Here is a 25221-nt window from a genome sequence, read left to right as displayed (position 1 = left end):
GCTCTTTTATGCATTTTCCGTGGCATTTTTCTTCAGAAAAGTCCGCTTGGGCAAGTGTAGAAGTTCACTTTTTTATTGCTGAGCGATACTGGTGCCAAAAAAAAAGGCCAAACTCAAGACGAGGCAATTGCCTCGTCTTGCTTTATGCTAGCTACGGCCCTGGATTCTGTGGGGGACATGCAATAGACCAGTATCCCGTCAAGAAGGAGGAGAAGAGAATCAATATTCTTAGTCGCCCGGCTAAAGTTACAAAAGGGAGATAATCTAGGGCAACCTCAGTTTGCGCCAACCATTTTTCATGATTTATTGCTTGCCGAAATTTCTATTTATCGGATTAGATTTAACAAATGACTCGATCGGAAACCGGTAAAAAATAACCAAAGAAACACGACAGCGTGTAAAAATTCATTTGCTATGGTGAAGAGCTTCGGAATGGGTCGCAATTGCACAACGGAACTATGCCATCATGCCCTTTTCCATGCCGTACGCAACGCAGTTCTCTTCGTGGTAAGACTCAACCCCGTCGCGACTCGGTCTTCGTGTTTTCCCTGCGTGCAGAGAATCAAATGAATTTTCTTTGACTTCTTATTGGTCTCGTTTGATATTTTGCGTTGTTCTGATTGCGACCGTCTCTCCTCTTAAGAAATTCAATTGAAATACGCTCCACATTGGCCAGAATTTCCTCGTCTCGTTTCCTTGTGATACGGAATGCCTTGTTTGACCACAACTCCTATAACTTGATAAAAATAAGTGTTCACCTCTGCCTGACAGATCCAAAACTCCCCTTCGAATTGTTGCCCTACCTAGATTGTTTTCAGTTCATAGGAGCTTGATTTCTGTGATTTCCGCCAGCGAGGTGTGGTCGCGGCAAACAGTTAAATGGCAAAAATAAACACAACTTATCTGGAGGTCACAGATATTAACGGATTCTAACAAAGCATCCCAATCGTTCTGTGTTTCCTTTGTCAAATTTCCAATTTACAATGGTATATAAAGCATGTCATTATATTCTCCAAGTCAGGATTACACTTGTAACGCGAAACAATATCTTTAGATCCAAATATTTGTATTTGCTTTTGCAAATGGAAACGGTCAAAACAAACCAAACCTAACAGTTTCAATATCGCGTTTTTTTAAATGAAAATTATGTTTTGCATTTATTTCCCTTTATTTATTTTTTATTTTTTGATAACAGCTTCCTTCAAAACAAGATCTCCCTGCTACCTAAGAAAGTCAGGATAAGAAGAAGAATTACATCACAATACACGTGATGATTCGTTTATCTCACTATTCAGGAAGACTTGGAGGTTATCAGCTGCTGAAGGAATGAGATCCTTGCGACATTTTCCCAAGATATTAACAAATATAGATCTTAGATTATCAGCGGTGGCCTTTGAATTCTTACAGCTTAGCTGAAAGGAAACAGTGCTCAATTTTCAACCCTCTTCGTCTTCACTCGATCTTTCGAGACTCCATTCTCTCTGGTCATCGCGAATTAATGATGCTCTAAAGCCACACGCATGATTGACTTTTATTTAATTTAATAACTTTGACATGATAAGAAGTGAATTGCAATCTCATTTGATATTTTAAGCACCTTTAAAGGGCGCCGTGATTGTTTAACTTGGTGCCATTAGTCGAGCGTTGTGTTGCATGCTTCAGGCCAGCCTATAAAATTTCCGGTGAACATGTTCAAAACGTGGTCTTCAGTTCTTGCGGCGTTATCTTTGGCGATGTTGGCTTTTTCAGAAAGCTTAACTCTCCAAGCCGAGAAGGAATTCGCCTCTGGCTTGCTTCAAATGCTGGACATGGATCATGCTCCTAATATCTCAAGCGATCGCCATGACATTCCGCGCTACATCTTAAATCTTTACAAGGGCAAGCTTACATGGAAGCGATCTAGCTCTGGCAGAAGAATTCCAGATGGCACTACGACACGGATTCTGTTCCCACAAGGTAACGGTGCCGGACGTATTAAGGCTTTACAGCTCTAATTCGATTGAACATAAATCCATGCGAGGTGCCAACATGTCTCTTTCGTGATGAATATGTGCTAAGCAGGTCCTAATTTGTTTGTTTGCTTTCATGATCGATTTCAAACAGGTCTTAATGAGGACACCGACAGCTCGGTTCTCCAGTTCAACCTGTCTTCGCTTGGCCACGGCTCCCATAAAATTTTGCGTAAAGCTGAACTGCACGTCCAAGTTTTTTGTGGAGGAGGTGTAAATGTGAAGGTTAGCATCGTTTACAGCGATGAGTCACAAAATTTTGCAGACGGCGATAAGGAGACAATATCAACTCGGGATTGTCACAAGACGATCAAAGGCAGATGGCTGGTGTTCAATTTGACTCAATTTATGCTTTCAAAGGTCAAAAGGCACACAGGAAATCTAAACCTTGCCATTTCAACTAATCCTGCATTCAGGATTACCACAAAAAGAAAGCGAAAACCTTTCCTTGTTGTTTTCAACGAGCCACTCGAAATTCCAAATCCAAACCAAGGAGTACTCAGCGCTCCCCCAGTGAAGAGGCAACAAGTCGTGACAGGTAACGCCACAGAGAACAGCTATGGCAAACTTTCCCGAACGAAACGTTCAGAGGATATCATGTGTAGAAAGCGACGACTTGCAGTTCGATTCCGCGACTTAAAGTGGAGCGGATGGATCATTGCGCCGACTCGATTTGGATTTCATTACTGTGAGGGTACATGTCCCGGTACTCTCAGCCTGGTCTCAAATCCGACAAATCACGCAATTTTACAGAACATTATCCATCATCGGCTCGGCAAAAAAATACCCGCCGCTACTTGTGTAGCCACTGAGCTTCGCTCGATGAGTCTTCTCTATTACGACCTTGACAACACAATTGTGCTGAGAGATGTTCCGGGTATGGTCGCTTCGGATTGTGGCTGTAGGTAACTCTAAAACTTTAAGCATCAATTCAAGCTGAAGCTGGGAATAGGTAGATGAACCTTCCAGGAGTTTTAGCCGCATAATCCGGTGTTAAGTGCTTTGTTAATTGCGTGTTAACAGTGTTCAAGACTCCGTCTCTCCTCATATCTTTAGGTCAACGGACCAGTTCAGATCATGAAACATGCCTGTGTTCTGATCATATTTTCTAACTTTTAATATCGAAATGTTGAAAAGGTTGAAGTTGTGACGAAATCTGGTAAGGTATGTAAATTTTTAGTCAAAACCTCGATGCAACGGCCCTAATGCTTCTTCAGACAATAGATAGATTCTGACAATTCAAACCGAGCACGGCTCCTTTCGCGTTAATCTACATAATCGTTTAAGCTTTTATTCATTTGAAAGGAACTGTGTTAGAATATTCAAACTAGTTTTGAGACGCAGAGAACCACTCTCAGGTAACACGAACTCTTGAAACTATAATTTCGTAGGAACAAGGGACTAGTAACTAGATACGCTGCACATACATTATTCGGTTGGATAAGATAATCGCAGATACGAATGACAAACCTTAGAAGAATAGGCTAGCTTTATCAAAATGCAGCAACTACATAATGGTACCTTTCAAGGGTTGGAAGCAAACAAAGGGCGGCAGAATGTGATTATAACCAGTCCATGAGAGTACAAAAAAAAAACCTTCACTGTGGATATGCGGTTTTTTTTTTTTTGTGGTCTTTAGTCGTTTACGCCTCATTTTGAAGGTATCATTGGACTTTCTAAGACAGCGATAAATATAGAGGAGAAGGATTATAAAAACATTAAGAGATAATGATAATTGTCATAAATAGGACAAAAGAAGTCCAAATAGAGGGGAACAGATATTAAGCAAAAAGATGGAAAGAACACCAGCCGAACATATTGGACTTGGTCAGTAAAACAATCTTCAGTACAAAGCTGACTGGATACGTTTAATTATTCTTCGTATCGACAATTAAAGAAATGGCAATGCCTATAGTTGACATCTTAACGAACACACCTTGCTTTCGATTCTAAAAAGGAAATATATATATATATATATAGTTTGGCAATAGTCACGCTTTCATGGGGAATAACCTAATAAGATATTTTGTGTTGATTATTATCGCCAGTGACGATTAGTATTGAATTAATCATTTTATTCATCCGACTAGAATAATTTGATAACTGCACTTAAAGATAAAACAAAGGAATAAAGAAAATGCCGCATGCCTTTTGAATTTTGCTTACTGAAGCGTCTGTCAGAGAAACCTTCAATTCTCTTTAACAGTCGCAGTATACTCAGGTGTCTGGTTCTGAAAACTTGTTGCAGTAGTGTATTGGAAATTAGCATATCCGTCTTTATTTGATATTTTTTGCCAATTCCAGTTTGTCTCATTCGGCGATCTCTTACTGGTGCACTTGGGAAACGTTTGTAAACATATGAAAATCATATATGTGAAATGCATTGCACCGGTATCGCAGAGATCATGGGTTCGAATTCCGTACAGACCTGAATTTTTTCAGGCCCTATTTTTACTACTGCTTGAGTAGTGTTCATAACTGGAAAGGTCGCTCTCGTACTCAGCACATGGGAAAGTTTGATGACGATCACTTCTAAAGAATTTGGAGGTTTAAAAGGCTCTGACACTCAAATACAAGGTAATTAGTATTTCAAAATACTCAAAATGACAATGCAACAATTCATTGTTGTTTGACATGCTTCAGAACATCTTGCTGGCTTCAGGGTTTTTGTCGGAAATCCAGTTTCTATTTCTGTGGGTTTGCATAACTAAATCAAAGCTGCAATTTTTCCTCTCCTTCTTAATCATTTGGATGGAATGATTTTAGCCCTCATATGTATACAAGGAGACCTGGTAACAGTTAAACTGTATTTTATTCTTCATTATCAAGACGACTACGCAACAAATTTATACATCAAAGCTGCTCTAAAACAATTCGAGTTGTTGACTCCTTTTTTATAAGGCTTGTCCCTTGTGGAGGAATAGTTACAATTGGAAAAATATCGCATAAATGTTTTGAGCCTTATTAAGAGATTAAAAGCAAATGAATAGAATGTACAGTCTGTTAAAAATTTAGATTACAGTGGTACAACAGTGGATTGACCACAATTTACAGCCGACTTTTTCTGAAAAGAAACAACTTGGAAAATGCAACGCCACATAGAACGGGTTTGAGGTCAGCTGGCTTTTTTGTTGTTTTCTTGGCATAATTTTCTGTTGGGTCGTTTTTTCATTGTTCTTTGTTATTGTTAGTCAACTGATCTTCACCTTTCTTTCTTGATCACACATTTTAAGCAAGTTATTCAAAGTCGACATTAATTCAAAAGTTTACAATAATTCTCCATTAAACCATGCAGAAAGAGGGAAAGGATAAAAAATTAAAAGACATTGAAAAACTTATAACATCTAATACAACTATAACTCAACTTAAATAGGAAATATAAATACCAATTTTAAAAAATCGAATGCACATACTGTTTGTAAAAACGTCAAGATTCCAAATCCCTAATTCACTTTTCACTACATAATTTAAATTCTGATTTTCCTCCCAGACCATTCAGCAAATTTCTTTTTCCGCGCAATGATTTTCAAATATACCACCAAAACTGCATCATCTCAACTTTGATACATGCTAATATCTTTCAAGTCAGCTAAAAGTTTTCACTCACAGCGAATTAAAAAATCGAATGCACATTCTGTTTGTAAAAACGTCGATTCCAATTCCCCAATTGACTGTTCACTACGTAATTTAAATTCTAATTTTCTTTCCACATCATTCAGCAATTTCTTTTTCCGCACAATGATTTTCAAATATACCGCCAAAACCGCATCATCTCAACTTCGTCACACGCTAATATCTTTACGCCCACAATCGTCAGATGACCATACACAGTTTTACAGTCTTCTTCTCTAAGTGGACGGCAAGATTTTGCAAACGGCGAATTCGGACATTAGCAGGTTTGCCCGCATTGAAGACACGATATAGGTGAAAGGCGACTTGGTGTTCCCATGCGAATTGAAGTTCCGGAACCGACAGCTCAAAAATGTCCTTTTGATCTGAGGACGTGGTCTTCACTTCGACGAACGTTCTTACAGTGCGTCTGTCACTTTCTCCAGCACCTGGGATATGTTGTCGAATCTCAATGTCGTAGGGCGCAGTTGTGTTGCCTTTTTCGTTCATCCAGACAATTTCAAACGAACCAGGAGGTTGGCCCCGTGCTTGCTCTTGGAGAAACTCAAACACACACTGCTCTCCCCAACGACCAATGTCGTCTTTGTTTGGGTTATCCACCAAAGGGATCCGCTCCAAGATCCTCAGATCAGCACTGAATTGAAGATCTTCGAAGTCAACTTCAGAAGGACCTCCATCAAACCAGAGGTATGAGCGGCTCGGAGAGGTTTGCCTCGCTACATCTCCAGGAATGGTTACGAGAGACAGCTCCCCGGGTATAGGTACTTGAGGTGGTATATGCACTTGGGGTGGAGGGGGTTCCACAAGCTTTGCATTGTGTTGACGGCTTTCATTTTCATTGGGACACAAATCGCTTGCTGTTTCACGAGCACTCATCTGCGGGTCCTTCACCATAGCATCTACAACGCTTACCTCAGGTGTTTGCTGTACATCATTTTTAGTGCGTTGTTGCCCAGGAACGATTGTAACAGGATTATCCTGCACCGGTTTCCTATGGTCTCCGCTCAGGGGCTTTTCCGACATGTCCTCAGGCGCTCTTCTGGTGTTTATATCATGTAGGGTAGGTCTTTGGATCAACTCATCACGATTCTCTTCTCTAGGAGGTTTCTCCACAGTTTCAGGAGGCTCCGGCAAGGGCCACATCTTTACAGTGGGTTCAGTACCAGGATCCCCTTCACGTTTGTATGCCTTATCGTATTGAGCGGACGATTTTGGTGGCCAGGAATGAAGACCATCGTCGCCTGACCTGGACGGGGTGGTGGTTTCCTTGTGAAAAAGAACGGCTTCAGTCACAGCCTCTTGATCATCATCCTCAACAATTTTGGGTTCCTCGGGAGGTGGAACGCTCCACCGTTCTTCGTCTTGCGGTAAAGGCTCCAAGTACTGTTCATCTTCCAAGTAGCTGTCAAGATCATCCCCACTGTAATTTTTCACTGCAACCAAAAAGTTGCTAAGGTCTGGAGCACCCTGCTTTTTCCCTCCAAACAAAAGTTTTATCATTTCGGCATTTAACACTTCTAAATTATCCTGACAGTCTTGAACGACGTAGAGACAGTATACACCCCCTGCTTCTTGTACGCCAGATGGTTCTTCAAGGCAAACACGAACGTCAGGATGTGTGGTCAACGAATAAACTGTTTCCAAACTTGGTACGGAAGCAAATTGCATCTGCGGGAGTTTCTGTGAAAATCCTTGATGGCTCAGTTCATTGTACTCCGATTGATACCTAGAGTATAGGAAACGTTGCACACATGGCATGAGTTGGTAGAAGTACTTCTGCACGGGAAAGCACTGGTATTGTACGGCACCGCCTGGAGTAAACTCTTTCTTGAGACATTCACTCAACTTTGTTACTTTACAGGTCTTCAAGAACAAGGAAACATAGTGCTTCCTTAACTCGTGTTCGTCTGGAGGCCCATGTTTGAATGATCCACGCTTCTGAGGTTGAAAGAAATCTCCGAAGTCAAGAAAGTGGACCTTTTTTTCCTTCTGGAAAATCTTTAAAAGACTTCTATCGTCGGCTATAAGTGGCTTGTCAGAAAGTGCAACCCATTTATCTGTTGTAGGAAAAATGCGTACTTGTTCGTCATGTAAGGATCTTTCCAAAAAGGTAGCCATAGTTTCGTCGATTTGTTGATCAGGTCGTAAGCTGTTATTGTGGTCGCGTCTGACACATTTTTTTCCCAAGGTTGCAAAGATTTTCAATATATCGCTCAAAGACGAAGGAGAGGGAAAACGAGAACCTTCAGCAACAGTCGAAGCCATTTCGATGTACTCACCCACATTAGGTGTCTCGTCGACACGGATAAGATCAACAAAAAAGGTTGCAAGACTTTCCTGGCTACTTTTGCTTCCGTAGAACCTTTCCAGTAGGTGCCTTGTGGTCATCTTGCCTTGTTCTTTAAAAAGCCTCAACAAGACATCTGTCGGATCTCTCCAGCAAACTTCTTTGTTCAAATAAAAAGATCCAGGTGATTGGCGTGTTGACTGAGGCTGACTGGAAGGTTGATGTGGGACAAAAATCATCTCAGACTTCAAAAATGCCTCTTGTATTTTCATCTCTTCTTTCCTACTCTCTTTCATCTTCGTGAAAAGAAAAGAGTAGACTTTGCTCATGTGCGAAACAGAAGTAGTAAACTCCTTTCGTTGATTTCCATCCATTTTCTCACTGCAACCACCTGCCCACCTCTTCATCTCCTTTATCAGTCCATCCACGCCTATGTTTTCTCGAATTCGTAGAGTTGTTATGAAAGAAGGACTCTTTAAATCTGCTGCGACGTACCTAACATGATTCTCAAGAAGCTGATAAACGCATTCACTCTTCATGAAGAGGTCTCTTGGAAGATAGAAGTCCTTACCTCCAGCGGTAGAGGCCATCCACGCTTTGTTGACGAGATTCAGGTAAAAGGAAGTTTGAGTTTCCTTGAGATTATGGCCGTTTGTATCTTTGACATGAACGGGGTCTTCAGCATATTGGGCGTACTCGCCATCCCAACGTTCATCTATGCACTGAGCCAAGAATTTTGCCTCCTCAGGACTGACTTGCTTGGCGTCAGCGGTGTCAATCTTTCGAAGAAATTCTTCAAATTCCTCGCAGGCCCAGTCATTAATAATGTAAAAGCCATCAGGAGTTGTCTGCCAAATGCTTTCGCACGACGCCCAAGGCGACTTAGCCTAAAGAAGGAAAAGAAAAGGGAGATATTTGGCTTAACATTGTAACCACAGATGTTCATGCTGCCTATTGACTTTTCTGACCGCATACTTTCAAAAATGGACCTCTTGAGTTGAAACTGAGAGACGTAAGTGCTACGTTATAAAATAAAAATAATTCCGTGATAACAATTATATAACCAAGTGGGTGCTGAAAGAAAGATTTAGGAACATACCATAGTGTCTCGATGTATCTTTACTGATTTCCTTTTAATGGAAAAAAAGTGTTTGACACCGAGCTTGGTAAGAAATTCTTTCCAATCCACAGAACTAGCTTTCAATGCTGCACAAGAGTGTAAGTACGATTCGTCAAGAAGAGTCCACGAAATACCTAAACGGAGAAGAGAAAATGCAAATTAATTACCTTCTACCTTCCTATCCAAGAGAACTGCAAATCAATGAACAACAGAAACACAATAAATGGTCAAAGCTTAGGAGTAACATTTGGTTGTTAAGTCTGATAGTCTGGGTTAAAGGATCTGTGAGCGGGACTGCTATACGTGAGAGTGACGGACGTTTCGATAATCTTAGCGGAAGTCATCACTACTCTGATGACTCCGTAAAGCTGGTCCACCAACTTAGCAGATACCCCTCAGCCGATGGATGACATAACGGCAAAACTGGCCAGGTTATAAAAACCTCCGTCACTTCGGCCGAAAACAGTCCGTTACACTACTACCTTTACCCTTGTGGTCAGATTACAGCAGCAAAATGGTGAAATTCATGCTAGATTTACACCTGCAAGAGCACCATCGAGAGGTAACACAGGTAACAGGTGACTTACTAGGCAACCGGCCAGCAAGGTCAATTGTGCTTCCATATTTGGGCGTAAAATGGATCGACGTTGTTGTTGGGTTCAAAATACCCTTGTTCGTTAAAAGCTGTACGCAGGACTTTAATTCATCCATATCACACACAGAAGGGTCTTTCAAGCGCTCTTCCAAAATGTACACAAGGTAGCTTCTCAACACTTCAGTAGACTTGGACTGTAAATCACAGAAAGTAAGTCCGTGTTAGAACAATTAACGTTACACTGCTAGCCAGCCCACAAGATTACGCTTAAGTTTCCTTATTTTCTCCTTTAAAATTATCTGAGAGATGTCACTGATCTTAAGTTTTAAAAATCTAAAGCCTCTGCGTGAGATTGGCCGTTTGTCCTCTCAGTCTCGTTGGAACATTCCTCATTGCTAAAAATTGCAATGCGAACATAATACCTTCCACTTGTCTGACTTGAAAGTTGGGATTATGTGACTGTTAACGAGCTCTTTTGGGCTCCAAACTTTGACTCCTAAACGCCTCAGCAGTTGTTCAACTTGAGAACGACCGATATCATCAAGCGAAGAGAACAAAACCGGGTGTACTGTGGAAAGGTCTTTCTCGAGCACCGAGAAAGTCGTCAGCTCCTGAGGCTTGGATCCTGGAATTACAGACATCACAACAAATGTTATGACTAGAAAAAAATCCTATAATATTTTCTGAATACGAGAAAAAAGTTTATGTAAATATGTAACGTCAGTTTACAAAATTCTTGAGAGACCAATTCAAACCCCTAGTGTTACTTTATACTAGCGCTTTCACTCAAAATAGTAAACGTTGAAGTAGATCCTCGATATACGGATCCGCTTCTCCTCTCGTATTAAAATTCAAGCCGCTTTCCAGGGCATGGGTTTACTTTTGGTATACTTCCCATTTTAGAGTAGATATCTCTAGTCCTCAATACGTTGAATACCTTGGAAGTTCAAGATAGATCGAAATGAACTCTACTTTATAGAGTTTAGGTGTCACCTTTTTCATCTGAAAAAAGGACCTTAATCCTTAACAACATCGAGTAAATTGGTTACCAATTTAAATGTTAAACTTACACCATTTTTACGTGCTAAATATTTCTTGAACCCACCTTTCTTCGCCTTTGGAGTAGCTCCTCCAGATATTCTCTGCAGAGACAACGGTAGGAAAACGGAGTCTTCTTTAAGGTTTACGAAAGAGCCATCTGTTAACGGGAACACCCTAAGAGAACGAATTCGATCCAACATTTCTTGACTGCTATTTCGCTCCTGCTCGAGACATCTAAAAATGCACAGCAACCATCGAGCTACCCACGCTATGCTCACAACATCCGGTTGGCAGTCCTTGTCATGGGATGTGGCTTTATTTGACTCCTTTGAAGCCTTCTTCACCTCCGCTTTACCAATGTCCATCAAGTGCTTGCTGGACAATGTCTCTATTCCAAGACGGGATCTAAGGGCGGGATTTAGCGCTGGAACAATTTCTGGATGAAGGTACCTCAACCCTAGATGCTCCTCCAAAAGGGTTGAGGTTATGAGCTCCTGTATGATGCTGTCTTCGCATAATATGGCCTCACTAGGGAGAGCCCAGACGTAGCTCTCTCCATCATCACCTTTGTTCGGTTTCTCGTTTTCTATACTGGACCTCTCAACTGGTATACAGGACTTGCCTTGAAGAAGTTTTAAAATATGGCGGGCGACCGGCGAAAAAAAGTCGGTAATTTCCTCTTCAAGTGGTACAAATTGGAAATATGAAACCAACGAGGAGAGGCCGGAAAAGGATGCGTGATCCTTTAGAGAAAGAAATAAAGAGATTTCAATCAATTGTCACAAATAAAGGAAAAAGAGCTCAAACTTAAGTCCCAAATTCTTCAAAATCTGGATCCGCAGTTTGAGAAGCCAACGCCGAGAAAAACTACCACGTCTACCTACCACGAACACTGAAAGAGCGTCAATAAATAGTTGTGGAATCTCTTCCCTCAGCCACTGATTCCAAGATTTGTCACTGTCGACATTCTCTCTAGACGAAGGAACCTCAAAGTCGCCTTGGATGATGAATCGAAAACCATAACTTCTCAGGGGAAGATACGCAAACACGTCCTGTTGTGGCAGGGCCTGTAAAAGATAATAGGTACAATTTATCCTCAGCCTGTCTTCCCTTGATAAAACGTCAGTACTATTAGACTAAAGGCTACATTCAGCCCCTCCAGCCGGAGCTTAATCCAGTTCCTGTACCATGAAGTGACCAGGGGTCGCGTTATTTTCTTCCAAGATGGGATGCAAGTCCATCGCAATGTTTGCCCCCTACATTTTCGTCAAGCTTCCCTACAATCTTGGTCTCTCCTTTAATCAATGCTGCATATGTTCGTTGCATGTTTTACAACTAATTATCTAAAGATTTCATGCAAAATTGAATTGGTGGAGGGAAGAAGTTGTTGTTAACATTTTTCGAAGGGGTGTAATCTAGATTTCTCTCGACAAGTTTTGTCCAAGATTGTAAAGTATACCTTCGCACACAGCTCTTCGCTAGAAATTTCATACCATGGGATTCCAGAAAACCATTTTCACCTGGCTCTTACTCGTTTTCACTTTCACGAAATATAGAGCAGATGAAAACCTGAGGTGGCAAGAACATAACTTTACCTGGTGTCTCATCCGTAGACTTGGGGTACTACCTGACTCATCAAATAACGGAAAAGCTAACGCCAGCTCAGTCATCTCTACATCTTCTTTCATCTGAATAAAAAATGACAAAAGTAATTCAAATATTTAGTCCGGCTTTATAAATAAGCTTTTCAGAAAACCCGCGTAAAAATTAAGATCATACTCAGCGACGTATGATTGGTGACAGGGATTAACACAAACAAGCCGACAAACGAACGGAAATGAAATAAGAAAACACTATAATACACAGAACATGGCATCATTCCTGGTACCACCCACATATCAATGGTTGTAACGATGGCTAACTTTATTTGCTTGTCTTATAACAACAGTGTAACGACAATAAGTTTGAGATAATCGTAAGCTGTTTTCTTACATTCGAGGCATCAAGCTGTTTTTTGATGACAAGCCACCGATCTGTGCCTTTGGTGTGCTTGATTTCCATGACATGATCTCCCAAGTCCTTCCTCGTCATTTCATTGTAACTTTTGTTTACCTAGAAGAAGATGTGTAAGGTTAGAAGACTTTCTGCAATTTCAGCCACGTAGTAAAAGCAACAAATGCGGAAGGAATAAAGTTTTGGTCGTATCAACTTCGTGATTAGATTGACAAACATGGGAGTAACTAGGATTTCAATCCGTTTAAGGAACCAAAAATTAACTGACTGGTTCTAAAAAAAGTTTTTGCGTGGCGGTTTTATTTACTTCTTACGATATAGAATGTTATTTGACAATTGCGTAGCTCGACAACCGATGATTGCTAGTGCTATTAATGAGCAGAGATATTTAAAAAAACTCCAAAAATAAGGAGCAAAGGTGTAGACATCTGCTAAGTGACAAGTGAATATCTAAATTTGGTATCGCAGAGTTTCAAACCCACCTTGTCATGAATAAAGATTCCTCGCAAACGATGCAAGAATAGCAAAAGTGAGGGACGAATATCGTGAAATCTGGGCGCAAGAGAGGACTTCTCATTTTGTTGATGTTCCTCATTTAACGGCAGGACTATACGTGTTGGCCAGCTACAAGAAAAGAAAAGGAGAAAGGAAGTAACGAAAGTAATAAACAAACAAAAGAACGAGTTCGTAGAGCGCTGGAGTGACACCAAAACTTAGGTTGATGGTCTGGTATACATGTCACTATCCCCTTAAGACACTTTGATTAAAAAAAATGTTCAGTTTAGAAACAAGTTTCTGTACGTGAAAATTCATCAGGGATTCTCTGGGGGTATAAAAGTCACAACTCACTTGCTAAATTCATCCCCGGTGTTACTCACTCCATCCTCATTATCCCCCTTCTCATCATAAACAGATTCGTCTCCCAAATCCTCTCTAGCCCGTTCCTCCAGAGACTTGTCTTCAATCCACTCAGGAAGTATGTAACCAATTGGCCCGCTTTTTGCGTCAAATCGAATATGATACCCATTGGAATGGACCTCAGGACAATCGGTAACCCGGAATACGGACTTAAAACCAATACCTTTTTGTCCTAAAATAGCGTAAAGCAATGAACATTAATAACAAATATACATCATTCTAAGAGTAATTAAGTCAGAGTACTTGCCAAACAGTAAGGTGTCAAACATTTTGTGGTTTGAGCACTGAAAGTGGTCTATAAAGAACACCTTGCGCATAAAATGCATCCTTGTAGCTTTTTGAGACTTTGAAAAATCAAACTGTTTTGGACACAACAGAAAAATAAGCTTTGAAAGGAAAACATTCGTTTAGGAAAACCCTTCACCTACATGTAGATAAACATTAATCCTTGATCAAATATATCTGCTGTCATTTTCTGTTAAACTCTAAGTGAGTTGGAAGCATCAAACGTTTTGGTACACAAGAGCAAAATAATTATTGACCAAGAAAATGAACATGCAAAATTAAGAAACTTTTAAAAGGTGGGTTCTGCGGACACACAAGAAACATGCACGAAATGGGCGAGGATTGGTTTAACTACCGCACGGGCCAGCTATTGTTGCTGATCGGGTGAAACGTATTGCAAAGTACTAATGTTCCCACATACCAATATAGCCATAACGATGTTTCCCTTTCGTACTTCTTCCAACATCACACAACGCACGGATATTCTTCTCCTCAAATCCAACTTCGTTGTTTAATATCACGATCCTGTCCCGCTCAAGGACAAACAAAAGGGACGGAAATCCTGGCTCAGAACAAACTTCGGGGTAGAAATTATCGTCTGCATTCTGGACGAGCTCCAACACAAAGTGGGTGTCCCTGGAGTAGAGCTCACTGGACAGACGTGCTAAGCCCCGCCCTTCTCTTTCGCGCTGTCGCTGGACAAGTTTGGACTCCTCCTCTCCGAGCTCAAGACCAATTCCAAAGTCATCGCGACGAATTTGATCGATTACTGCTTTGCACTCTTCCTGCTGACTGGGAGGTGAACAGGGAGTGGGAAGTTCTTCTAAAAATTCATCCTGAGTGCCTGACGTTACTGTTAAGATTGTATAACAAAATGCGACAACAATTAGGTTTATGGATCACATCGTCATAACGTTACACCACAAGTAAAAAATGGCCAAGAGGGTTTGGCTACTGGGCCGGAAAGGGGAGTAGAAAGTCGAAAAATAAACTTGCTCGACAGAAATTAGAGATAAAGTAGATGATGAGTCAATCCGTCGAGTTACCCCACGAAGAGCATAGAAATCGTTTAATACATTAGGTAGAGAGGCTAAACGCGTTAGAGCTAAAGAATAAAAACAAAGGACACACAGCCTTACTGAGAAGAGGCTATGGTGGGCCATCCAGAAAAGAATCAGAAGGGAAAAAAAAGCCACAAGCAAGGTAAGAAAAACGGATAACCAGGCAAGAACGAGGAGAAACAAGGCCGAACACAGAAGAGAATGTGGGAGTTGAAAAGATGCTGTAATGAAGTAAGAGTAAGATGAAAGAGAAACCGGAAGGTGGAAAGGAAGCAGGGAACGAATAAAAGCCCGCAAAATACCTTCGTCTTGGCCCATCTCAGCTAAGCTTTCTTCATCTAGGGAGACCGCTATATCGCTCTCTTGTTCATGTTCTATGGAAGTCTGAAAATCAAAGAAAAAATAGTCGATTATATAGAATCATTACATAAGGTTATTATTAAGAAAAGACACTCTGAAATGACTTAAGGCAAATATATGTAATAAAGATATCAAAAAGGCGAGACTCCAAGAGCTTTGACCACCTTTATTCACATAGTTCAAGAAAGGCAAAAGGCAATTTCAATCTACAAACCTCTATCTGTTGCGTCGACGAAGCAGGAGCTGCCACGGGTTTGACAACAGCAATTGGTCTCTTTTGTTCGTCATCACGGTACATGCCGGATACCAGGCCTTTGTCTTCCTCTTTTTCACATGAAACTCTGCTAAGAAAGTCATCTCTCCACTCACCTATCCCCAGAGCAAATCCTAGAAGGTGAAGACGGCTACGCTGAGACTGAGTAGAGCAGCTTGTAAGCAACAAGGATGCCGCTTCGGTCGAGCCAACTAACTTCTTGAGAGGCTCAAAGAAAACCTACACAGCAGAAACACAAGGAAAGAATTAACGATAAGAAAAAAAACCGCGAAATAATTTTCAGTCTACCAGCGGATAAATATTGCGAATAAAAATGCCTAATAAAATGATTAACAAACTGAGAGGATTTATGACAAGCCTTTAACGTAGCCCCACATTTCTGTGTTCGTCTATTTGCTCAGACGAAGGGCTAACGCTCGAAACGTCAGCTTAATATACTCTTTACGGTGGCCAATTTACACTATCAACTCAGTTGATAAAAACAAAAAAGCCTTTACTCGCCAGTTATATTTACACTTGAAAATGTTATCTCATTGGGATTATAAGTAATGCATGCTACAAGCCTGCTGTTCATTGATGCCCCTCTTAGAGATGATCTAAAACAAAATGAGAGGCCTATTCTTGACGTTTCCAGTTCAGTTCAGTTGCTAAAAAATACCCTATTGCTAGCCCAGTGTCTTAAGGCATTAAAATAAGCATCATTTACAAGCAGCGTCTTTTGTTAGTCATTTATTCCCCCTTTAAGCTCACTCCTCTCCCCTCTCCCCCCTTTTTTTTCACAGAAGTGAGAACTATGTCTGCTATGTTTGAAACCCATAAGGACGAAATCTATGGTGATCGCGAAGATTGGGAAAGGAGGAAGAAAACGCGCCTTGGCCGGGACCTTAGCCTGCGTTTATACAACAGTTAGCCAAAGATCTATGAAAGTACTAAGACACACCTTTGTTCCAACTGCCTGCGCTAATCTAAGTGGCATACGAGTCAAACATTTAAGAACAAAAGTAGATCGATGATCGCAGTCGTCTTTATCATCAACACCCATTGATGCTAACGACGAATGTACATGATTGGCTAAAAGAGCAACTGGGGTGTTGGCAACACCACCATTCATCATAACCAAGGAAACCAAATGTCCAGCCGCCCCTATCACATCCCCGCGGCGTGCGCATTCTCTAAACATGTCCGGAGATGTGTTCATAGTGACTCGCAGAAGAACACCAGGAGATGTTTCCATGACAACCACAGGGTTTTGGCTCTGGGAGGATGTCTTCCTAGTACTCAAAAGGATTCCCTCATTTTCCAATAATAACTTCAGGTCACCAAGTTTAGAAACCTCTCCACCGAAAACCTCATCCCAGTGAGTCCAGAGGGAAACATCCTCGAGGAGGGGAGTGCTATTAATGGCTTCTAATGCTTCTTCTTTATTCTTAAAACCCAGAACGCCACCTCTACACGTGCTTACGCTGCTGCTATCTGTACCTCCCGCTCCAGAACCGTGACGCAGAAGAGCAGCTTCGTAAAATATGGAGGGAGTGTTCGCCCCTGCCAAGTTCTTCTTTCGCTCTGCAGCTTTCTTCACCAACTTCGCAGAGGAACCAAATCCGAGATCCGTCACTTTACTTACTTTGTAATATTCGCACAAGTACTCTTCTATGGACTCCTAAACAAAAAGGTAAAAGAAGTGAACTTACTCAACAGGATAAGCTACCGTCCACTTGATAAAACCCTCAACCCCTCTGAGTGATCAGCTGCTAATTAAGTTACTGTTTACGCTAAAATGTGGGCATGTCTTTACTGAACGAATCAAGATTCCCTAAACTGCTGGTTGGTTCTAATATGATTTTACTTTAAGTGAATTAAGTCAGATTTTTCCATACGAGACACGAACTATTCCTCCGCTTAGTGTGTTTACTTTTGTTCGTGTGATATCATATTCTAAAACAAAAGCTACAATCGAAGAAATTGTAATTCTTACAGGAGATGGTTCAGTTCCACACTGAGATATAAAATTCAGCACGCTATCAAGCGACACTCGAAGTCCAGGCCCGGTTCTTCCTTTGCCAGACGGAGCAATTCCACCAACCTCAGCTACAGCTTCAAGCAGCGCTTTGTGTTTCGTCAAGAACTTCAGAAAGGAGCCATAACCGAACGCTTCAAAACCGTTAAATCCTGAATATCTGCTCATGACACTTTCCTCAATCCTGGCTAGCGTCGCTAGGTCAGTGTGCTCCGCTCTATTTAGCCACTCTTTTACTTCTTCAACGATAATTCCTATCACAAATATAGAAAACGATAAATAACTGGAAAATGAGTAACGAAATATTTAACACCGCAAAACGTTTTCCGAGTTTTGCTATTTTATCCATAATTGCTCTTTAGTGCAAAAGGTTGCTTTTATGATCTATAAGTGTTTCATATGATAAGGTGAATCATACGCGCGTTTGATTGGTTCTTACTTGTGACCTATTAGAGGAGATACGGAAGATGATGTCACCATTGACAGTACTTTACATTGTTATCATTTCCTCATCTCAAGGGGATCTATTACTACACAAACGCACGGCAACATGGAATCTATTATAACATAACCAAAGTAAAGCGCGCGCTCTGATTGGTCAATTTAGCGTCCCCCATTTGCCCATGGGTGTACGCTGCTGACGTGAGCAAATGCAAAGACTATTTTTCCGCGCGCGCTTGTTTTTTTCTGGTCACTTAAGATTTGTTAAATAAAAGGGAACTCTAGCTACAGTGTGTTAATGTTATGTTATAAAACAAATGGTAAACACCACAGCGTACACTATTGAGTTATGGATGCACTTGGGAGGTTTGCTAAGCACTCAAGAAGCTAGAGTCGCTCTCGGCTATCGCCTCGAGCGACTCTTACGCTTCTTTCGTGCTTAGCAACCTCCCGCGTGCATCCATAACTCAATAGTGTACGGTGTGGCGTTTACCATTTGTTAATTAGTTGAATATTTATGACCTGGTTAACCGAAATTTGGTCACTTTACGTCTTGCGACTCTATATCTCAAAATATTTGGTAGTTTTATACCGGCGACTAATCTATCTGATGGGATCATTTTAAAATTCAGTACAGAAGTAATAACCATCAACCTTCGAAAAACAACTCAAATCAAAACAAAGACGAACAACAAGGATACGAAAATCAAAACGGATTACATGTACGACCGAAAGAAATTAGGCTAAACTAAGCAACAAGTACAAATCGTAATCTGGTTTCTTCAATATCGTGATAAATTCCTTGTATAGCGAGGAAGTACTGCATGCACCTAGCTCAGAACTAGGTGGGTTCAGAATTTTTTTTCCCAAATTAAACCAAACCAAAAAACATCAAACCTTCGCTTGGTGGATCTGCCCCTGTGTCTGTCTCTGTGTGACTTGTCTGACTCTTGGCTGCCTCGAGCTCTATCTTTACTCTTTCATCAACCAGGTATTCCAGAGCGTCTCCCAACAGACGCTTACAACTCATATGGAGTGCTAGCTGAAATAAATTTCTCCCGTGCGAGTCTTCAATAATTGTGGTTACGAACTGAGTGATCTTTTTTGCACGACTGCCCTCAAACATCTCCGAGCAGCAATCGAACACTGCCCTCAAGGCGTCTGCCGGGGATGTGTCGAGAAATCTCCTGACACAGCTCCTTGAATCGCCAGGATCCTGTCCAAGAAGGTCTTTCTTGATTTTTCGCAAGTGTCTCTGGATTTCTTCGTCCATGTCAGCCGATACTTGTTCTCTGATACCTTTCCACTTCTCGCTCTCGCTATGTTTAGCTTTCTTGATCACCTAACATATTGAATAGAACGAAGACTGAAAAAGCCATACTGAATAACCAAAATTAGGTCACTGAAGAACATAAAGGGTTCGTTCACTAATAGTGTATTTTAAATAACGCATGCGCTTTGTTAGACTTGACCTTAAGCTAAAAAAAAAGAAGAAATGTAAGAGAAAAGATTGAATAACGTTACCGAAATAGCCAGTCCAATGCTTTGTATCCTGACACCAAGCTCAAAAGGAGTGCTACAGCTATACTCGTCAGAGAGATACTTCATGAATTTCTCTAAATCAACTTTCTTGCGCCACAGATCTTCCTCTGTCATGTAGTTCTCCAAATGCTTCAAAATCTGAATAGTTGTCACATGGGGTACATCGGGAAGACCTTGTGGAGCTTTAAACATATCATATACCACAGGCTGTTTCAAAAGAGGACCCAACCTGAGCTCCTCAAAGTCTGATTTTGAGCCCAATTCAGCGAGGCTTTGGTTCAATTCGTACAAAGTGGAGATGCTGTTGGACATGACGTATGCATGGACGAATAGGTTGACCTTTGGAAGACATACAGACATAATGGATTAGAGAAATTGAAGTTGACTTTTTCGTTTCTAGTGTTTCACTGTTGTCATGTACATGTACGTCAACGAAAGATGGTGTTGGATGAAGGAACCAATTGGACAACTGATGACTAAACTGAAAGCAGCATTTTCACTGTAACTTGTTAGTTTTTGGTTTGTTGTCAAATAAATACCGTTCCCTGATTTCCACCCTAACTTGTCATAACGCAAGAATCGTGACCAATATATTTTAGGTGGTCATAGTCTTCTCGATATGATAGTGCAGTTAAATGTTTTGACGACAGACTGCAATACAAAACGACAGAACCAAACTAAGGTCAAGGACGTTGAAACTCTGCTAAATGGATAAGAAGCAGTAGCATACATGCAATTAAGCACAAAATAATTCTTAAGCATCTATTGCATAAAAAAATACTGAAGAAAAGAATGAGGTCTTCCAACCGTGACTATTTCAAACAAAATTTAACTCACTTTAGCCTGCATTTCAATCAACTCCTTCAGGGCAGGAATATCTCTCTCTTTTCTGAAACCCAATGCAGTAATACTTGTTTTCCCAAATTCTTTGCACAGCCTGGCTTTTACCTCTTCCAGACCAACAAAGCGACCTTTTTCTGACAAAGAAGTAATGATCTCTTCTGCTGCCTTGTTAACTTCATGAAAAGAAGCATTTCTTGCAGATTTTCCCTTGCTTATGCTATTCATTACATCATGTGCATGGCTGATTGACTTCTCAAAAGGACCTGGAGTACCAACTGCTCGAATCCTTGTTTCACTGTGCTCAGGTGGTGAAAAAAGAAGCTGTCTACTTAATGGACTGGGTGTGTTCACCTCCTGCAGTAGCTGGCCATAGCCAGCGAGAGGAGGAGAGAGGCCACCACTAGCAAGCTGCATTTCTTCTTGAGCTTGTTGTTCCATTATTTCAGCAAGTGACTGTGCTGTAGCCTGTGGACTTCCAGTAGAGGGTTTTGTCACTTGTGATAGTGTCCTATGTAATTGGGCACCTGAAGCTACAGACACATTAATCATGAAATTATAGTAATACCAGAAAAAAAAAAATCACACCCAACAGTAACAATTACTAATATGCAAATTTCTACCTATGTATACAGTCAACTGTATGATTATCATCAATCAATTTAGGTGGGCCAACAACACTTGCATATCTTATTTCAGAGTGGCCTCTATTACCCTTTTACTGATGGCCAGTTCAGATGGTCAGTTAGTACTATGTAGCAGACTGTTAATTGTAGGGTGCTGGGCTCAACAACAACCAGGTTCTTGAAATACAAGCACATTCACCTCGTACAGTCAGAACATTCTGACCATGTGCTAGGAGCATTGCTTCAACTTAAATAATCACAATATACTACTGTGATTATTATAAGCTCCTGGCCTTGACTCAAATAAACTATAGCTTAATTAGACTACCAAAGACACAGGTGTATGAGCCACACCTTTTCCCCCAAAATTTTCAAAACAAATTAGTGTGTGGCTTATCTGCTTAAACATCTGGAAAACATGCCACAGATTTGCAGAAGTAAACACTATTTATCAAAAATTGACAAGTGTGTATCAATTTCCTGGTTACAAGCAACACAAGTACGAATGGCCTGCAGTATTTGTTTTATGTCACACTCTACTTGAAATCTGACAGGAAAGAAACAAATACTGTTTGTACAATACCAGAGCAGGATCAAACATAGGGCTAAGTAGGGAGATATGGTGTCCATACTATTACAGCTAAAATTATTGGTACAATTGTAAGGATTAAAAGTACTTTATGTTTTAAATATTAGTGACTTTACACATGTGTACTTTCAATAAAGCAACCAAATTAAAGCCACTTTCTCAAGATCCATCTGGGTGATTTCTTTTCAAAAACTCTTTTTTTCGGAAAATATAAGGTGCCAAAGTTGAAGAGTAGCTTCTCTGTGAGTGCAGCTTACACACCTGTGTTTGCAGTCTGGTACACTGAGGAACCCACATCATCTTTTGTGAAGAATTGGCAAATAAACTCTAGCAGAATAAGGTGAGGATTTGTGAAAGGAGGAAAGGCAGAGGGGCTTGTAAAAATTTAACTTTCTTAAACCAGTTTTTTAGCTGGTAACAGGTTGTCACAATATTGTAGCAATCTGTTCCCACTTGACTCAAAGAGATATTACAACTGAGGAGCTGAATCATTACCAGGCTACCAACTCAACTCTAATCAAAGTCAACATTCACCTGTAGCTCATAAAATGGTCATAAGAAAAAAAACTTATTTGCTTGAAAAAAAAAAAAAAAAAAAAGGAGAAGAAGAAGAAGAAGAAGAAGAAGATAAAGAAGAAGAAGAAGAAGATAAAGAAGAAGAAGAAGAAGAAGAAGAAGAAGAAGATAAAGAAGAAGAAGAAGAAGAAGAAGAAGAAGAAGAAGAAGAAGAAGAAGAAGAAGAAGAAGAAGAAGAAGAAGAAAGGGACGGTGTAATAACATGTTTTACATATAAAAATATACCATCAAGGCTTGACACTAACTTTTCAACTTACTAGCCAAGTGGCTGGTGACATCTTAGATGCTACGACAATGTCAGTTTGTTTACTAGCCAGAGTGGCTAATGGAAACCAAAAACCACCAACCAAAACTGGATTTCTACCAGTCTGTGGCTAGTGGGCTACCATTAGTGTCAAGCCCTGAACCATACCAGTGAATAGTACCTTTCAAATGTATTGATTGGCTAGTTTGGAGGTGAATAGCAAGCACTATTCACCTCCAAGCAGCTGAAGAGACAAAATTGCACCTCAAGGTTTAATTTTTATCATTTTTCTGTATATTGAGAGAAATAAACTAAGTTTTTTGTAATGGCATGGTACATACTAAAACAATTACTAAGCTCAGTGTTCGGGAAACTGGTGGATATTTGCCAAGCCACAAAGTTGCACAGTAAACATCCACCACTTTTCACTTCCACTTTGTTGAATAATTGTTAAATATCTAGTGCAAATGTTTAGCTCTCTTTAACTGCTGACCTTAAATACTACCTACATTGAAGGAAAATCAGTACAGGTTGCTGCATAACTACCTAACAAACGTCTCCATCACTAAATAGAACAAGAAAGATGGTAAGTTTTGCGCTTGGTAAAGAAATATAGAAACATGTTTTCTGGTCTTATCACTAGCGCAAGACAAATAAAATATTCTGAGTGCCCACAAGAAATCAAAACCTCAAACCTTCTGATTCCACACTCCGATGCTCTATGACATGTGTTCTGCAAGGTCCACATACTGAAAACTTTGGCTTCAAGGCAAGAACCAAAATTTTCTTTACTTGTATTTATCATGGCAACCAAATTGTCCTAGCTGACATGCTCAACTATTTTTCTTCACTTGGCAACTCTCCTTCTTCCTTTTAAATCATGTATGTTTAAACTAAAAGCTTTAGATAGATAAGGAAAATACTGATTCACATACCTGTATTTTTAACACTTGAAATGGGAAGTAAAGGTGTTGGCAGTGGTAGAGGAGAGACAGTGACCAATGAAGCAGATTTTACTTGTGAGGGATCTGTCACATCCTGTGGGATGACAGCAGCACTTGCAATATTTGGAAGACCTTCAGCAGCTGTTTGTCTTTCTCTAGCCGGTGATTTTTCTAATTTAGCTATTGCATCATTCGAATCAGACCTTTTCTGCTGAGAGGCAGCACCCGAACTGGACGATTTAAGTTCGCTTAGATTCGATTCTTTTAATTTCATTACAATGCTGCTTTGGTTTTCGTTAGATTTCTGTAGTTCAATAATATCTAACGCTGCCATGAGATTGCTTAACTTTTTTCCCTTCAAAAACGCACTATAGCGTTTCTCAAAAGTTCTCCCAAACTTTTGCTTGTACTCACTCTTGAATTTGGAAATATCCAAACAATGGCCGTCACAAGACCGTAAAACTTCAGCAACCTCTTTCTTCAATTGCTCCATTGTTATCAGCTTATCGGTCGATTTCGGACCACTCGCCATAGCTGTACACCACGACGAAGTAAGTTAAGCAATGGCAAAACCTGACAACTGCACTAACAAATCGTGCACAAAGTGATCATTCGTTCCACCGGTTCCCCAAAACTTTCCGTGTCAACGACTAGCAGGTTCGACGGCGACATGTTCTGCCAAAGCCTCGCCGTAAACTAAAGGTAAGATCTTGCATGACGATGCTAAAGTTACCGGTCAAAATCGCAACACGTTTTTTTTTTTAATGAAACAAAGGTCACTTCTTTTGCAACCTTGCTCACCCAATGAAAACACAGGAATAATTGACATAGTTTTTCCAAGAAACCGCTACAAACGCACAACGCACGAGGTTTCCGAGAAATATGATTTCTACCAGGCGTTCCTTCTTGCCTCAATTGTTCTCCATTTCCTCGTTCCTAGTCTTTTTCAAACGGAACAACTGTAGCCAGTGCAAGCCAGTACAAGCCAGTGCAAGCCAGTGCAAGACAGTGCAAGTCTTTGGACAAGACTAAAATGGCGAATAATAGTAGCGGTGTCCTGAAATAGTTTATTTCCTGTACGTTAGGAAATGGGAAGAAACTGAGCGGCATTATATTAGTGGATAGTGAAGAGAGAAATGTGAAGGTAGTTGCTTTTAGTTTCCCGGCTTAATTGTGAAAATTTCATATAAGCTCAAGTAGAGTACGGTGAGAGACTTGGTTTGTTCATAATGGTTCAACTTTAACTTATTGCTGACATTTTCTATAAAATAACTTTTAACGGAATGCGGGGGGACAAAGACATTACTAATTTCATTTAATGAAACTTTATTTTGAAATTAATTAATTTATTGTAATCATCTTACCGTAAATCCTCTAATAAGCCACTCAGGGGCTTATTTATTTCAGGTACTTTGCGGGGGGGGGGGGGCTTATTAGAGAGGGGGGGGCTCATTAACTCAGCCCGATGTTCACTACCAGGATTTACCATATTGGCAGTGTCAAAATCCTTAGTAAAGTCTGATGAGTTGTGTGATTTGTCATAATCATCTTGTAAATCAATAAAGCAGAAACAACAAAACCGCAAACTAAAGTCAAATGTACAACAACAATGAAATGCTTATCGTACTCGTAAGGCTCTATTACAGTTCAGCATCAATAATTTCATCATCTTCATCCAAAACTAGATGTACCATGTCTTCCAGAGATGGGCTTGGTAAATTTCTTCCTCTATGGGTGGTGGCCTACCAGAGGAGTGGGGGGGGGGGGGGCTTAATAAATTTTATCCTCTAAAGAGGGGGGGCTTATTAG

General features: G+C 40.5%; 2 protein-coding genes across 2 annotated transcripts; one reads left to right on the top strand and one right to left on the bottom strand.

Annotated features, from left to right (window-relative positions):
- Positions 1-1002: 1002 nt before the first annotated feature.
- LOC111332916 (protein dbl-1) lies at positions 1003-4165 on the top strand. The gene is made up of 2 exons (XM_022938396.2): positions 1003-1956; positions 2104-4165. Exons 1-2 carry the CDS (start codon positions 1689-1691, stop codon positions 2916-2918), a joined length of 1083 nt encoding a protein of 360 aa, XP_022794131.1. The 5' UTR covers positions 1003-1688; the 3' UTR covers positions 2919-4165.
- A 637-nt stretch (positions 4166-4802) lies between these two features.
- LOC111333121 (uncharacterized) lies at positions 4803-24274 on the bottom strand. Its single transcript, XM_088756698.1, has 19 exons — positions 23404-24274; positions 20431-20966; positions 19576-19932; positions 18949-19393; positions 17569-17864; positions 16534-17253; positions 15534-15812; positions 15262-15343; positions 14320-14751; positions 13545-13785; positions 13178-13319; positions 12675-12794; positions 12278-12370; positions 11567-11749; positions 10747-11425; positions 10064-10266; positions 9634-9835; positions 9026-9180; positions 4803-8813 (listed from the first exon to the last, which is right to left on the bottom strand). Exons 1-19 carry the CDS (start codon positions 23942-23944, stop codon positions 5823-5825), a joined length of 8697 nt encoding a protein of 2898 aa, XP_088612824.1. The 5' UTR covers positions 23945-24274; the 3' UTR covers positions 4803-5822.
- Between the last annotated feature and the right edge of the window lie 947 nt (positions 24275-25221).

Source organism: Stylophora pistillata, chromosome 4 (assembly GCF_964205215.1).
Source record: "Stylophora pistillata chromosome 4, jaStyPist1.2, whole genome shotgun sequence".
Taxonomy (NCBI): domain Eukaryota; kingdom Metazoa; phylum Cnidaria; class Anthozoa; order Scleractinia; family Pocilloporidae; genus Stylophora; species Stylophora pistillata.
This window is presented reverse-complemented; position numbering and strand designations above follow the sequence as displayed.